The 14,889-nt window shown below is 39.8% G+C and overlaps 1 protein-coding gene across 6 annotated transcripts in view; it reads right to left on the reverse strand.

Annotated features, from left to right (window-relative positions):
• NPHP1 (nephrocystin 1) overlaps positions 1–14,889 on the reverse strand; it is an 83,507-nt gene that overhangs the window by 64,247 nt on the left and 4,371 nt on the right. For 4 of the 6 annotated variants that reach the window (XM_053664706.1, XM_053664705.1, XM_053664703.1 and 1 more), the window contains exons 2-4: positions 14,406–14,479; positions 10,638–10,698; positions 9,419–9,543 (exon numbers count right to left, since the gene is read on the reverse strand). In XM_053664706.1, the coding sequence (XP_053520681.1) occupies positions 9,419–9,543; positions 10,638–10,698; positions 14,406–14,479 (260 nt within the window). Of the gene's footprint in view, positions 1–9,418; positions 9,544–10,637; positions 10,699–14,405; positions 14,480–14,889 lie in introns of those variants that run through there. The other 2 variants (XM_053664707.1, XM_053664704.1) reach the window with 2 other exon arrangements.

Raw genomic sequence — 14,889 nt, forward strand, 5'->3', positions numbered from 1 at the left:
ATGAGTGTAACATATATATATATATATATATATATATATATATATATATATATATACACACACACACACACATGTAGAAGAACTGGCCTGTCTTTGGAACTGGCAAATAAAGGAAATAAGGGGAAAGCACAGCTAACGGTTCCTACTATCCAGCTAAGAATATGGGACTTGAGGGACTGCGTAGTGAAGGGATCATATCTGAGGAAGGTGACAGGGTAGGGCATATGCTGGACTAGAGGCCAAGAGACTTGTGCACCAGCCTTGGATTCATACGCTCAGCAAATGCTACTTGAGCATTACTACACAGTGCTTAGTGTGCAGGCTCTGAGTGTGCAGGCTTTAAATTCTGGCTCTGCCCTGCCTCACTGAGTAAGAACTATGAGTTACAGGCTTCTTTTGAGCTCTCCATTTCTCACTGGTAAAGTTGAGATAAATCCTTGCACTGCCTCAAGAGGATTAGATAAGTTACTGACTCCCAGTATTTTTGGAATAGTGTCTGCCCACTGCAAGCTTTTAATAAAAGTCAGCTCTGATGACAACGATCCATGTCAGACACCATGACACAAAGGTAAACCAGACACAATTCTCTGTAAATTCTCAAGGAGTTTACAGTGAGAATTTAGAAAATGGATAATTATGCTATAGCTTAATAGGTACTAGAATGGAGGTATACACAGAATACTATGGAACCTAACACAAGAGGGACCTAACTTAGACTGCATGGGTGGGGATCAGGAAAGACTTGGAATTAGGTCTTGATAGATGACTTGAAGTTAATCAGGCAAAAGGAAGTAGCAAGGAGGGGAAAGGAGCAGAGAAAGGAGGCTCAGGATCAGAAAGCTAAGGTCATGAATGGTAGGACAAGCCTTAAAGACAAAGAAAAAGGTGCCCTGGCTGTTGTAGCTCAGTGGATTGACTGCCAGCCTGCAAACCAAAGGATCACCAGTTTGATTCCCAGTCAGGACACATGCTTGGGTTGCAAGCCAAATTGTGCCCTCAGGAGGGGGCATGTGAGGGGCAACCACACATTGATGTTTCTCTCCCTCTCTTCCTCCTCCTCTTCCTCTCTCTCTAAAAATAAATAAAAGAAAAAGGTGGGGATGTGAAGAGGTGAGCTCTTCACATTCTGGAGCCCACTGAACATCATCTTTAAGGCACTCACTAAGAAAGAAGTAAGGGAAGGGAAGGATCTGCTCTGCACTTAGAAAGATGACTACAATATGGGGAACAGACTGGCGGAAGTGCTAAAGGGAAGATGGCTGTGAAGAGTAACACATGACATTTCGGAAAGATATGAAGGACGTAAAATGGAAGGTGAAGGAAGAGATGGGTTCAAATAATACTGGCTGGGATAAGTCACTAAATCTCTCTCAGCTTTGTCATTCAATACTCAGCAAAGTCATCAATCACAGGGCACCTACTGTGTGACAGATGCACTTAGGATACAAAAACAAAAAAGAGGTCTTTGCTCTCCTACAGCTTACATTACTGAAGCTTATCTTTAAAATGGAGCCATTTTGGCTTCTGGTCAGATGGCAGCATAGGTAAATACAATACTTGTCTCCTCCCACAATCTCATCAAAATTACTAAACTGCAGAACCATCACTCAGAACCACCTGAAATCTGGTTAAATGGAAGTCCTACAACCGGGGAATTAAAAAAAAGAAGCCACATCGAGACTGTGGCAGAGGTGTGGAACAGGCTGGACCCACACATGAGTGTGGTCCAGCAGATAAAAGCTGGAAGGGACATCTTGGCTATGGAGGTCCCCCTAAGGAACGAGGGGTCCAAGCCCCACACCATGCACTCCAGCCCCGGGTTTCAGTGGCAGGTAGAGAAGTCCGCATAACTTTTTGCTGTGGAAACCAGCAGGGATTGAGGCTGAGGGAGACAGAGGGCTTCTGGAGTCCCAGGCAGTTCCTCCTAACCCTGGAAAGGCCACAGCTGATCTGAGACATACAAACTTTTTTCTTAAATATTACTACATATACCAGGTGCACAGGTTCAAGGTCATGACTAGCTATGCATTTGTACTTGACTAATGTTTAAGCCATCAGTTTGATTATAACACGTGTTTCATAAGGATGTGTAATATTCTACAGTGAATTATACTTGAGATATTGCAAACTCCAAGTCAGTGTTGGTATTTGGCTTTTTTTCCCATGAACTTTGAAGTCAGTATTATGGTGTTTGTTTTTTCATCCACTACTGAAAATGGCTAGAAAAATATATCAATTCAATAATCCAAGAGATGTTGAAGAACTGCAACAAATGCTACTTGAGTCTGATGATGAGAATGATAGAGTCAAATGTGAAAATGAGAGTAATTTAGAAGATGATTATGTGGAAGTTCACTCAAAAGATTTAGATCCCGAGCAAGACATTTCTAGTAAAGAGAGTGAAGATAAATTAGATATGAATGAAGAGTATTTTTCGGAAAGAGTAAATGATGGAGGAAAAATCCAGTTAAGAAGACAAATTAGAAAACAGGCACAGAATATTTTGTGTCAACTTCCATTAGTTCAGCCAAATGCAAAAAATGCCAAGATAGAACTTGAAACTTGAACTGCTTTATCACAAAACATAATAAGATCTAATCTGATTATGTACAAATAAATACATTGATTGTATATGAAGCTGGTTTTCATGAGAAAAAATGCTAAACAGACAAAACCAGATTGAAGACATTTCTAGGCCTCTTATATCTAGCTAGTTTACATTGCAGCAATTGGCTAAATTTGCAGGATTTATGGGCTACAGATGGTAGCAGGATTGAACTTGTTAGACTTATGATATCTGTACCAACATTTACGTTTATGCATAATTGTATCAGGTTCGACAACAAACTGACCCACTTAGAACACCTGAAAAGTGGACGAATTAGTGACTATGAAAGACATTTTCTCAGCATTGGTAGAAAGCTGTAAATTATATTACTCTATGGAACAGAATGAACGACAGATGAAATGTTACCTGGATTTAGAGGCAAATGTGGGTTTAAACAATATATTCTATCCAAGCCCAGTAAATATGGCATAAAAATTTTTGCTATAGTCAATTCAAAAGTGTATTACACAGGTAATCTTGAAATAAATGCCAGTAAGCAACCTGAAGGTCCTTACTTGATTAGTAATAAACCTGCAGATGTAATCAAGAGAATTGCAGAACCCATGTACTCATCAGGTCATAAAAGTACAGCAGATAACTGATTCAGATATAAATCTTATCTCTGACTTGAAAGAGAAGCGACTTTCATTATAGGTGCTGTTTGTAAGAATGAATCCCAACTACCCCCTGAATTTGTGTCTTCTAAAATCAGGCTGAAAAAAATCCAACTTATTTCCTTTCAGTGTAGATTGCATACTTCTATCTCATACACCCAAAAAGGGAAAAAATGTAATTTTTGTTTCAAGTATGCATTTTGATGACATCATAAATTTAGATTCACAAAAGCCTGCTATAGTAGACTATTACAACCAAATGAAATCAGGAGTTGACACTGTGGACCCAATGACAGGTACATATAATGTGGCCAGGAACACCAGAAGATGCCTATGGTTATATTCTACACAATTTTGAATACTGCAGGAATAAAGGCTCAGACTACTCGTGTGTTGAACAGAAATGTAAAAATTAGGCACAGAATATTAGAAATCTCATTACACAGTGTCAGAACAAATCAATAGGCATTCAGAAATCTCTCCAGGTGTGCATAAGCCTTTACACCTGAAACTTTATCAATTTCAAACACAAATGGAAATTCTAATGATGACAGAGATGAGACTCCCCCAACAAGCAGAGAAAGATGTGTTAGGTGCCATGCATCCAAAATGAGTTGCTTATCAAAATATTTCTGCAAGTGTTGTGGAAAGTACTTCTTCTTTGAGCACAGCAGTATTGTTTGTGATGACTGTTACATTTTGTAAAGCCAGCTATTGAAGCTTCTGATTAATTAATGTTAAAGGCATTTTTTGCTTGTAATTTTTAGCAATATCCATGTTTCTGTTGAGAACATATTTCTTTGTTTAATAATTTCTAGATTGTAACTGCAAATAAAAATCATATATTTTATTATATAAATAAACACAAATTTGCAGCGGGGTTTTTTTTTTTTCACATTTCAGCACATACTAGTAATGAATGTATCTTTCAGATGCATGTGATCTACATTGTAAATTTTTTTACCATGATCTCTGCGGGGTTGAAGGGTCCATGCATGGACATTCTCAGATTCACTCCCTCTGAGGTCCAACAGCTTGAAAGACACCAGGGCAGATGGGGAGGAGCTGAATTATCTGGAATCATGGCAAGAGCTGAGGGGGCAGCTTTCTCCCAGACAGAACTGCTGGCAGAAGCCATTGTTCCTTTGATGAGCCCTCCCCACAGAGAGCAGCAGGCTGGCGTCATATCTGAGTCTCCACAAACCTGGCTCACACTGTTTGCCCTGCCCTGGTGATTCCCCAAGGCCCTTCCCCACCAAACTTTCAGGCCCACCCAAGCTGTTTCCAGGTGCATTTCCATATGAATGACCTGTCTTTGGCTCATGCTTTAGATTTTCTTAAAATCTCTCAAACAAGCAGCTCTAGCCTCAGTGTGCCCCATACCTCTCACTAAATGACCCCACGCTTGGCACTAGCAGCAGCTGACTTTGGTTCACATCTTGACCCTGCCTGAGCACCTCCAAGCCCAGCACAAGTAGCACCCCCAGCGAGGAATGCTGGCTGGGGACCCTGGGCGCCAAGAAGCTCTGCCCTCAATGAAACACTATCAAGCACCCTGAGACCTGCTGAGAATCTACTTATCAGCTAGCCACCTCAGGCAGACTCTGTCTCAAGCAGCCTCATCTTCCTGCCTCTGTGATGTGAGCCTATCCCTTATACATATATATGTGTGTTCACACATACACAAACACATACAGTCCTCTGGAGCCAGAGTGGAGGCTGAGGCCCAGGCCCTGCCTGCTGGCTCCCATCAAAACTGGGGACCATAATTAATCCAGGTTCTGTTCTGCAGGTGGGGCAGGCCGGTAGGTATAGGTGAAGAGGGTAGCAGCGCAAGAGTCCTGAGATCCTGCCCCCAGACAGACAGACATGCAAACACCAGACTGAAGCACATGTAATACAGACCATGTATGTTTACAATGTTGTATATAAATGGGATAACTTCTCACCCTCACCCTTCCTCTCCCCTTTGGTTGTATGATTTTTCTTTTCCTTTTAAGAATACCTGGAAGCAGTGCCTCCTTTAGGGCTGGCTGGGAGCTCAGCCCATCCACCTCTTGGGGTGCCTGCCTCTCCCTCTCCCATGGTGTCCCTTCCCTCTACCATGTGCTCAGTGTTCAGTGGTGTATAAATACATGGCTCAAGGGGCCAGATCCTCTCCTTAGTCTTAGCTCCTTGGGTTCTTTATAAGAAATTAGGGAGGGAAGAGCCACAGAAATGGGAACTGAGCTACAGCAAAGGCTCAGATTGGGGCTGGATGAGAGTGCTCCTCTGCCTAGCCTTCTGCTAAGAACCATTCCTGGGATTAGAGGTGCTATTCCCAGGGAATAGTGTTGTCTCCCTGCCCCTCCCCTGGCCCCATGGTGTGATGCTATGTCTATATATTCTATATGAAGGTACTGGTCCTTTCCCTTTGTAAACTACATTTGACATGCATTAAACCAATATAAATAAACAAAAAGCTAAATAAAATGGAGACAAGCAATCTACTAGATGCATAGTTCAAAATACTGGTTATAAGGATGCTCAATGAACTTAGGGAAAGAATTAATGAACTTAGTGAGAACTTCAACAAAGAGATAGGAAACATAAAAGTGCAACTAGAAAAAATAAAAATGAACCAGTCAGAAATGAAGAATACATTAACTGAAATGAAGAATGCATTAAAGGGAATCAACAGTGGAGTAGATGAAGCAGAGTACACAATCAGAGATTAGAAAGATAAGGAAGAAGAAAACACAGAATCAGAACAGCAAAAAGTTAAAAAAAAAAATTTTAATGAGGAAAGTGTAACGAGTCTCTGTGACCACTTCAAGCATACCAACATTCACATCAGGGGGGTGCCAGAAGGAGAAGAGAGAGAACAAGAAATTGAAAACCCAGTTGAAAAAATAATGATGGAAAACTTCCCTAACTTGGTGAAAGAAACAGACATACAAGTCTAGGAAAGGAAGAGAATCCAAAACAAGATGAATCCAAAGAGGCCCACACCAAGGACAAATATTGAAATTAAAATGTTACAGGTTAAAGGCAAAAAGAGAATCTTAAAAGCAGCAAGAGAAAGACAGTTAGTTACCTACAAGGGAGTTCCCATAAGACTGTTAGCTGATTACTCAAAAGGCCAGAAGGTATTGGCAAGAAATATTCAAAGTAATGAAAAGCAGATACCTACAGCCAAGATTACTCCACCCAGCAAAGCTATCATTTAGAATAAAAAAATAAAGAACTTTCAAGACAAGAAAAAGCTAAAGGAATTCATCTCCACTAAACTATTATTACATGAAATGTTAAAGGGCCTTCTTTAAGAAGAAAAAAGATAAAAAACAAGAATAGTAAAATGGCAATAAATACATACCTATCAACAACTGAATCTAAAAACAAAATGAACAAGCAGAGCAAAAACAGACTCATACAGAGAACATTTTGACAGTTGCCAGATGGGAGGGGAATTGGGGGATGGGTGAAAAAGGTGAAGGGAGTAGGAAGTACAAATTGGTTGTCACAGAATAGTAATGGGGATGTAAAGTACAGCTTAGGGAATAAAGTCAATAATATTCTAATAAGTAGGTATGGTGTCAAAGGGTATGAGATTTATCAGGATGATCACTTAGTAAGATATATAATGTCTAATCATTGGGGTGTACACCTGAAATTAATATAACAATGTATGTCAACTATAATTGAAAAAAATTTTTTTCATTAAAATTGAGTCATTTTTACCATTTCTTTTTATCATTTATGTAGGCTTTTTAAAGCTACTTCTTTATCTTATTTGGTAGTAATTGCTGTAGGTATTACAATATGCATCCCTTATCATAGTCTAATCTATATTAATATTACATTACACCAAAAATGAAAGAACTTTAAGATAATATTGTAACAGGGCGCAGTCAGGAGGGGGCCCTAAAAAAGGATTTGGAATGGGGTCCAGAACTCAAGGTTTCCAGGAAATATTAAGATGTCCTCACCCACCCCCAGGTGTCAGTTGGGGGAAGGGACAAATGGAACAGGGCCATTGAGAGTTGTTTTGCATAGCAACCGTTTTGCAGCTAACCTCTGGACTGGTCATTTAACATATCTATAACCTTTAACTGGTTTCATAGACATGTTAAATAGCTGTGGCCATGCTTTGAGCCAGGGAAAAGGGAGTAGCCTCTATCCAGGATGTAACTGGGGGCTGGTGCCCTGAGTTACAGCGCCTGCGTGAGAGCTTGGAGTTGATTGGCTCCACACCTGCCCAGACTCACTATGGCAGCCCAGTAGAGCTGGGAGGATACGGGAGTCCTGGCAGGTGTAATCGATTGTGGGAGAAGTTGCAAATGGGGCTGCAAAGGAGGAGTGGTGGGGGGATTTAAACACAGGCGCAGCAGCCATTGAGGAGAGAGCCATGAGGTTTTGGGCAGAGTTAGGATCCCCTGTTGCCCAGGGGAAAGAGAACCATGTGCTTTACCAGAATGGGGACCTCTGCAGCCAGGTGAAGAAGAAGGCCACATGCTTTTGGTCAGTGTTGACACCTGCAGCTTTGGTAGAAGAGACCCACACGGCTTTGGGATGCTCCCTTTGGCCACATGGCCTGGGAAGCAGGAGAGACTTTGCCTGGAAGAAGGGTGAAAGAACTCTTTTCCAGTAAGCCATGAGAAGGTGCCACATGACTTTGGAGTAATTGGAGATTCTGCCTGGATGGCAACACAGCTGATGGTGTCAGCAACCCAAAACACGGATGTGCGCTTCTTTTCCTGAGACACGGTACCCTGAATTAGGGTAGGGGAGAAGGAAGCACTCTGGGCATCTGTGATTATCCTAAAGGACTTTGATATTTTTATGGGGATATTGGGTCACTGCTTTAAGTCTGTATAGCTTTGAATAAACCTTTCCTTTCCTTTTCACAAATCTCTGGCATTGAGAGAGGTCTTTCCTCTGGTGGCGGACAGAAGAGCCCAGTAGGTATTAGTATACCATCCTTGGGAGGGGCCCCTGTGTTCTGGAACAGTTTTTGGCATCCCTGGGTGGGCCAAATATTGCCCCCCAGACCTCTGTTCTGTAGCACTGTCATCCCATGCACCCTGCCGGCTGTTTCAGCTATTCCTGTGCCTCTGCTGTCACATACCTACTTCTTCTTAGAATCGATCCTCGTTATTTGCAGATTTCATATTTGTAAATTCATCTACTCGCTAAAATTTATCTGTAACCCCCAAATCAACACTTACAGTTCTTTTGTGGTCATTCATGAATGTGTGCAAAGCAGCAAAAAATTTGAGTTGCCCAACGCACATGCTGAGGTCGAACAAAGCGACATTCTGCCTTTTTTCCCCAGCTCTCATACTGTAAACAAGCATCCTTTTTGTAGTCTATTTAGTGCCATGGATTTTGCCCTTTTGTGCTTTTTGTTGGTAATTTGGCCATTGAAAATGGCCCACAAACATACTACCAAAATGCAGTGCAGTGCCCCTAAAAAGATGTAAAGCAGAAAATGTAACATACCATGAGAGATGTAAAGAAGGAAAGGCATAACTGTCATAATTTTCTCTCAGGTAATTTATCACCTAGTTACAGAAACAAGCAGAGATCTGAAGAGCTAAATAAACAAATGTGCAAAAATGTGGGAAAATAAAATTGACATGTTATTCAATGTCAATATTCATATGTAAGAATAAAATTATTTGGATCATCTACTTACATATTTCCTCCTTTTACAAACATTCTTTAAAAATTGGAGGCAGAAACATGCACTGTCTTTCTGCTGGAATGGGTACTTTCTACTTTGCCTTTGCAAAATAGAAGAAAATACTGATGTTACACAGAAACCCAATTTGTGAAAAGCAGAAAGAAAAATATCAACTATTCAGACTCTTCAATGCTGTTTCCTTATTTTTATACTATATCCTGGGAAAATGTTAAGAATCTAGGTGCAAGGACTCTAGAATTTCCACTACTGAGTGGCTGGTACCAGATAACCTTCTAACCAGAAATAGCTATAAAATCTGGACTAATAATCAAAACAATTGTCTAAAGTCACTGAACCACAACCAACGAGGACTGAGATCCTTTACATCTCTCCTGGGTTCTCACACTTTCTACCATACTCGGTAAACCAATGCTGATTGATTATGCTGTTACAGCCATGTGTCTGTATCCTGAATGAAACATTAAAACTACTCATGACATAATATCTGAAAGAAAGCTGGAAGAAGCATACTCAGTTCTATTTTCCCTACTTATGGACATGGCAAGCCCCTGCAGTTGGTGAGTCAGCTTATCCAAGAGATGAAGCTCCTCCTCCTTTTTCTGATGATAGTTTCCGATAGGTGCAGGTTCATCAGCCTAGGAGAGAATATAAGTCCATGTTACTGAAAAATCTGTTTCCTTTATATATTTTTTCCTTTATATTTTTTAAAAGGGAAAAAACCTCCAATAAGTGGTAGGAGACAAAGTAAATTTCAGTATGAGTCTAAATCTCCCTTAGAGAAATAAGATGAAAAGAAATGCAGATGATTAGGTTGGAAAGTAAACCAAACAAAAAATTATGACTTGTTTTTTGTTGTGTTCCCTTGCTAGACATCACAGACCATCTAATTATGGGTGTACTTGGTAAGGGCGACATTCCAGGCAGAGAGTGGCTTTGGTTGTAAAGACAGGCTCCACCCCAGTGCTGCCAGTTCTTGTGAAAACTGTGCCACCTGTAGGAGCCTGTTCCCTCATCAGTGAAATAGAGGTAGTTTCCAAATGTACCCTGCCTCCTAAATTAAAGAATTCTGTGTCACTGTAGAAATTCAGAAGTGACACTCAGGGACACTTGTCTCAGCTGCAGTCATACCTTGGACGTGACTTTCAGCCTTCTGCCTGAACCCCTTGTGAGTGTCTGGCCCTGGCACCTACCTGAAGCTCAGGCTCATGTTCAAAGAACTCCTGAAGGGACTGACTGCCAAGAGTAAGTTCTAGTTCCCCCTGTTTCTGCAGAGTAGAGTCACTAACATCAGAGCTGCCCTTAACAAGCAGCTTCTTTACCACTTTCCCTCGGGGCCAGTTATACCTATTGTGTGTGTGTGTGTGTGTGTGTGTGTGTGTGTGTGTGTGTCCCGCCCTCCCCCATCCCTCTCTCCCACCATGTAATGCAGATTAAAACAATCCTGAACTATAAAACTTACACAGTGTGAAAATAAAAATAGCTTCTTCCTGGACTCTCTGAGTCCTCAGTGCTGACTGAGTTCATTGCAACTGCACTTTTATCAGCATTTGGAGCCCCGACTTCCTGCTCCCAAGCTCACACTCAGTGAATCTGTCAGGGAGTCAGCACTGAGCACAGTCAGACGTCAGCACTGACGCAGACTCAGAATTCCCCACTCTAATGAATTCCCACTCCCTGAAAATCTTTGTGAAAACAAATTTTCTCTAACATGATTAACCATAATACTTACTTTGTTTAATTTCTGAAGAGCATTTTTATTTTCATCGATTGCCTGTTTTAATTGGATACATCTAAATTTTTAAAAAGAGAGGAAAAAATTGATTTTTCTATTGTCAAAACCAGAAAGTTATTTTATAAAATCATATATAAGTCTTTAAGCAGGCCAGTTAGCGACTGTGTAGCTTATGTTTAAAAATCCACATGTAAATGCTTTTCCACCCATTAGTTCAGGATCTTCACGGCCCAGCTCTAAGGTACACAGATGTGAGAACCAAAGCTCAGAAAGCTTCAGTGACGCTGGGCTTCAGTGTCCTGACTCTAAAATAAAAAAAGCACTTGACTTGGAATGCTTCTCCCACTCTAAAATCCACAAAACTAGGACCTAGCCAAGAGGACACTCTAAGAATGATGATAACAGCTCAAAGGTATTGAGCCCCAAGCAGAATTCTAAATAGTTTACAGGCATCACCTCATTAGAGCCTCAGAACCACACTCCCTCCAAATGGAGAAAGGGAGGTGGTTCTAAAAGGTGAACACACTTCTGGCCAAGATGGAGGTGTAGGTAGGTATACGTTGCTTCCTCATATAACCAAAAAGACAGCCACCAATTTAAAAACAAAAAACAGCCAAAACTGCCAGAAAAATGAACTGTATGGAAGTCCGACAATCAAGGAGTTAAAGAAGAAACATTCATTCAGGCTGGTAGGAGGGGAGGAGACAGGCACCCAGGGCAGACAGGATGTGTGGTAAGGCGGCTGCCGGAGGACCAGGCAGTCCCACATTTGCAGGCAGATAAACCAGGAGGAACAACTGGGAAGCAAGAGAGACCACACAACCCAGAGTTCCAGCTCGGGGAAATAAAGTCTCAAAACCTCTGTCTGTAAAATCCTGTGGGGGTTATAACAGTGGGAGTAACTCTCAGCCTCACAGGAGAGTTTGTTGGAGAGACCCACAGGGTTCTAGAATGTACACAAACCTACCATCAAGGAATCAGCACCAGAAAGGTGCAATTCACTTGTGGGTAGCAGGGGGAAGTGACTGAAAGCAGAGAGAAAGCTGAGAAAGCAACACTCTTCCCTTTTTGACCCCTCCCCCACATACAGGACCACAAAGCTGCAGAGGGTGTTGCCCTACCCTGACAAATACCTAAGGCCCTGCCCCTTACCATGTAACAGGTGCACCAAGACAAAAAAAAGATATGGCCCAAATGAAAGAACAGATCAAAACTCCAGAAAAAAACCCTCAGGAACAAGGAGATAGCCAATCTATCTGCTGAAGAGTTCAAAACACTAGTAAGCAGGATACTCACAGAAATGATTGAGTATGGCCACAAACTAAAGGAAGAAGTGAAGGCTATACAAAGTGAAATAAAGAAAAACATACAGGGAACCAACGGTGAAGGGAAGGAAATTGGGACTCAAATCTACAATTTGGAACAAAAGAAGAAATAAATATTCAACCCGAACAGCATGAAGAAACAAGAATTCCAAAAAAAAAAATGAAAAGGCTTAGGAACCTTCGGGACAACTTTAAATGCTTAAACATTTGAATCATAGGGATGGCAGAAGGAGAAGAGGAAGAGCGAGACATTAAAAAATTATTTGAAAAAATAATGAAAGAAAATGTCTCCAATTTGGCGAAGAAATGAGACTTCCAGGAAATCCAGGAAGCTCGCAGAGTCCCAAAGAAATTGGACCCAAGGAGGAACACACCAAGGCACCTCATCATTAAGTTACCTAAGATTAAAGATAAAGAGAGAATCTTAAAAGCAGCAAGAGGAAAGGAGACAGTTACCTACAAAGGAGTTCCCATAACACTATCATCTGATTTCTCAAAAGAAACCTTATAGGCAAGGAGGGCTGGAAAAAAGTATTCCAACTCATGAAAGGCAAGGACCTCCATCGAAAATTACTCTAATCAGCAAAGCTATCATTTAGAATGGAAGGGCAGATAAAGTGCTTCCCAGATAAGGTCAAGTTAAAGGAGTTCATCATTACCAACCCCTAATTATATGAACTGTTAAAGGGACTTATCTAAGAAATAGAAGAAGATCAAAAACTCTGAACAGTAAGATGACAACAAACTCATAACTATCAACAACTGAACCTAAAAAAAAAAAGAAAACAAAAACCAAGCAAACAACTAGAACAGGAACAGAATCAAGAGAAATGGACATCACACAGAGGGTTATCAGTGGGGAGAGGGAGGGGGAGAGGGAGAAGGTACAGGGAAGAAGAAGCATAATTGGTAGGCATAAAATACAAGGGGGAGAAGTTAAGAATGGTATAGAAAACAAAGAAGTCAAAGAACTTATAGTACAACCCATGGAGAGAACTAAGTGGGGGGTGGGGAGAAGCTGGAGGGTTGGCAGGGACAGGGCAGAGGGAAGATAAAAGGAGAAAAAATTGGGAAAACTGTAATAGCCTAATCAATAAAATATACTTAAAAAAGTAAAATCTAGTAAAACAAGTAAAATCACCCACATTTTTTCTTTCATTATTGTTTAATTAATTCAACTTGACATAAATTCCTTTAAAAAAATCAATCCTGCTAACAAATGTAGTTAATTAAATTCCTTTAGACTTTTAAAATTTATATAAACTTAAATTTGCTTTTAATTACTTTGAATGCCTGACTTAAGTAAATGTTTTTCAAATAATTCTAATGAATCATTTAAACTAGTAGAATGACTCTCATGTTCTTTTGAATGTTACAAGCTCTTTAAATACCCCAAACACACAGATTACCTTAATGATGTCCTAAACTTAATACAAAAGTATTAATAATCTAATTCAATGTATTCCATTGTGACTATATAATTTTAAACTCTATTTAAACTCTTCCAGTGATTAAAAAAAAAGTCAAAAGAAAACAAAAACATGTATCCACCAGGAGCATTTGAAATCTTGGTTTTCAGCATTGTCTTCAGATTGGTTCAAATAAACACATAAAAATTCTCAAAAAAAAATACACAGACACAAACTTATCCACCAAGAGAGCAATTTTCCTACCTCAGAAATTGTTAATAGGCAGGTTTCTGACCAGGTCACAGGATCTGGGGCTACACAGGCCACGGACCTACCATAATCCTGCCCAAGCCACCAGTGTTCACTCTGAGCAGTTCTGTGTAGTTGCTATCACAACAGCAAGTCTACAACCTTCAGGTTTAGAGTGGTTTCTCCTAGATCCAAGTTATACCATGATGTAATTCTCCCACTGGATTCACACAGATCAAGGCCTGCATCTCCACTGCAACCCCAGTCACGTTCCTTCTCTTGCCGGACTGAATCCTGCATTCCTTAACAAACTTAAGACATCTTTATTGCCATCCTACTTTAATGTCTTATACAAAAGTATAGTTAGACAAATATGTCATATAGCAAAATAATGCTAGACAAAGTAACTAACCATCGTGAACTTTAATTTTCTTATGGCATTACTGTGAAAAATTAAGAAAAAGTTTTTAGAATGAGGACCACACTGCTTGGTTTATAAGAGTACAAAATAAATTTTCTCTTTTTAACATCTGTAATTCTCTAACCTTATCATTCCAATATTTAGACTTGACAGATATAGTTGCAAGTAATATTATAAAATACATTTTGAAAATTTTCATTGTTACCTCAGTATTATTTCTCATTATTACTTTATCCTTTAAAAATTTGTACTAATAAAAATAACAAAAGAAATAGCCTCAAACAGTTTCTATGCTATAAACACAGCTCATTTGAAATACAAAACAGCCCTGGAAAACTTAGGAAATTTAGTACGCTTTTACCTTTGGTAAATATCTCGTCTTTTACCGGCTTCTAGAGCTCCTTTTGATCGACTCTCAGAAAGCAAACTATCAACCTACAATAAACAGAAATTGTTTAAAATACCATATTCTCAAATACAATATTACCTTGGAAATAAAATTGTAATCTTTTCCCACTACTTTATGATAAACACATACAATAAAATGGAAAGAATTTCACAGTGAACACCCATATACCCACCAGTTACATTCTACCATTAACATTTTACTATACTTACACCCTTTTATTTGATCCATCTATTCATCAGTCGGTCTTATTTTTTATGCATTTCAAAATAAACTGCAATCATCAGTACATTTCCCCTAAATAATGTACCATGGGTATCACTAACTAGAGTTTGATTTTTGATGTAAAACTTACTTACAATGAAATGTACAAATCTTAAATAAGCATCTGTATACACCCATGTGACCCAATCCCATCAACATACAGAAAAGTATCGTT

This window comes from Artibeus jamaicensis, unplaced genomic scaffold, assembly GCF_021234435.1.
Source record: "Artibeus jamaicensis isolate MK-2021 breed Jamaican fruit bat unplaced genomic scaffold, CSHL_Jam_final contig_384, whole genome shotgun sequence".
In the NCBI taxonomy this organism is placed as follows: domain Eukaryota; kingdom Metazoa; phylum Chordata; class Mammalia; order Chiroptera; family Phyllostomidae; genus Artibeus; species Artibeus jamaicensis.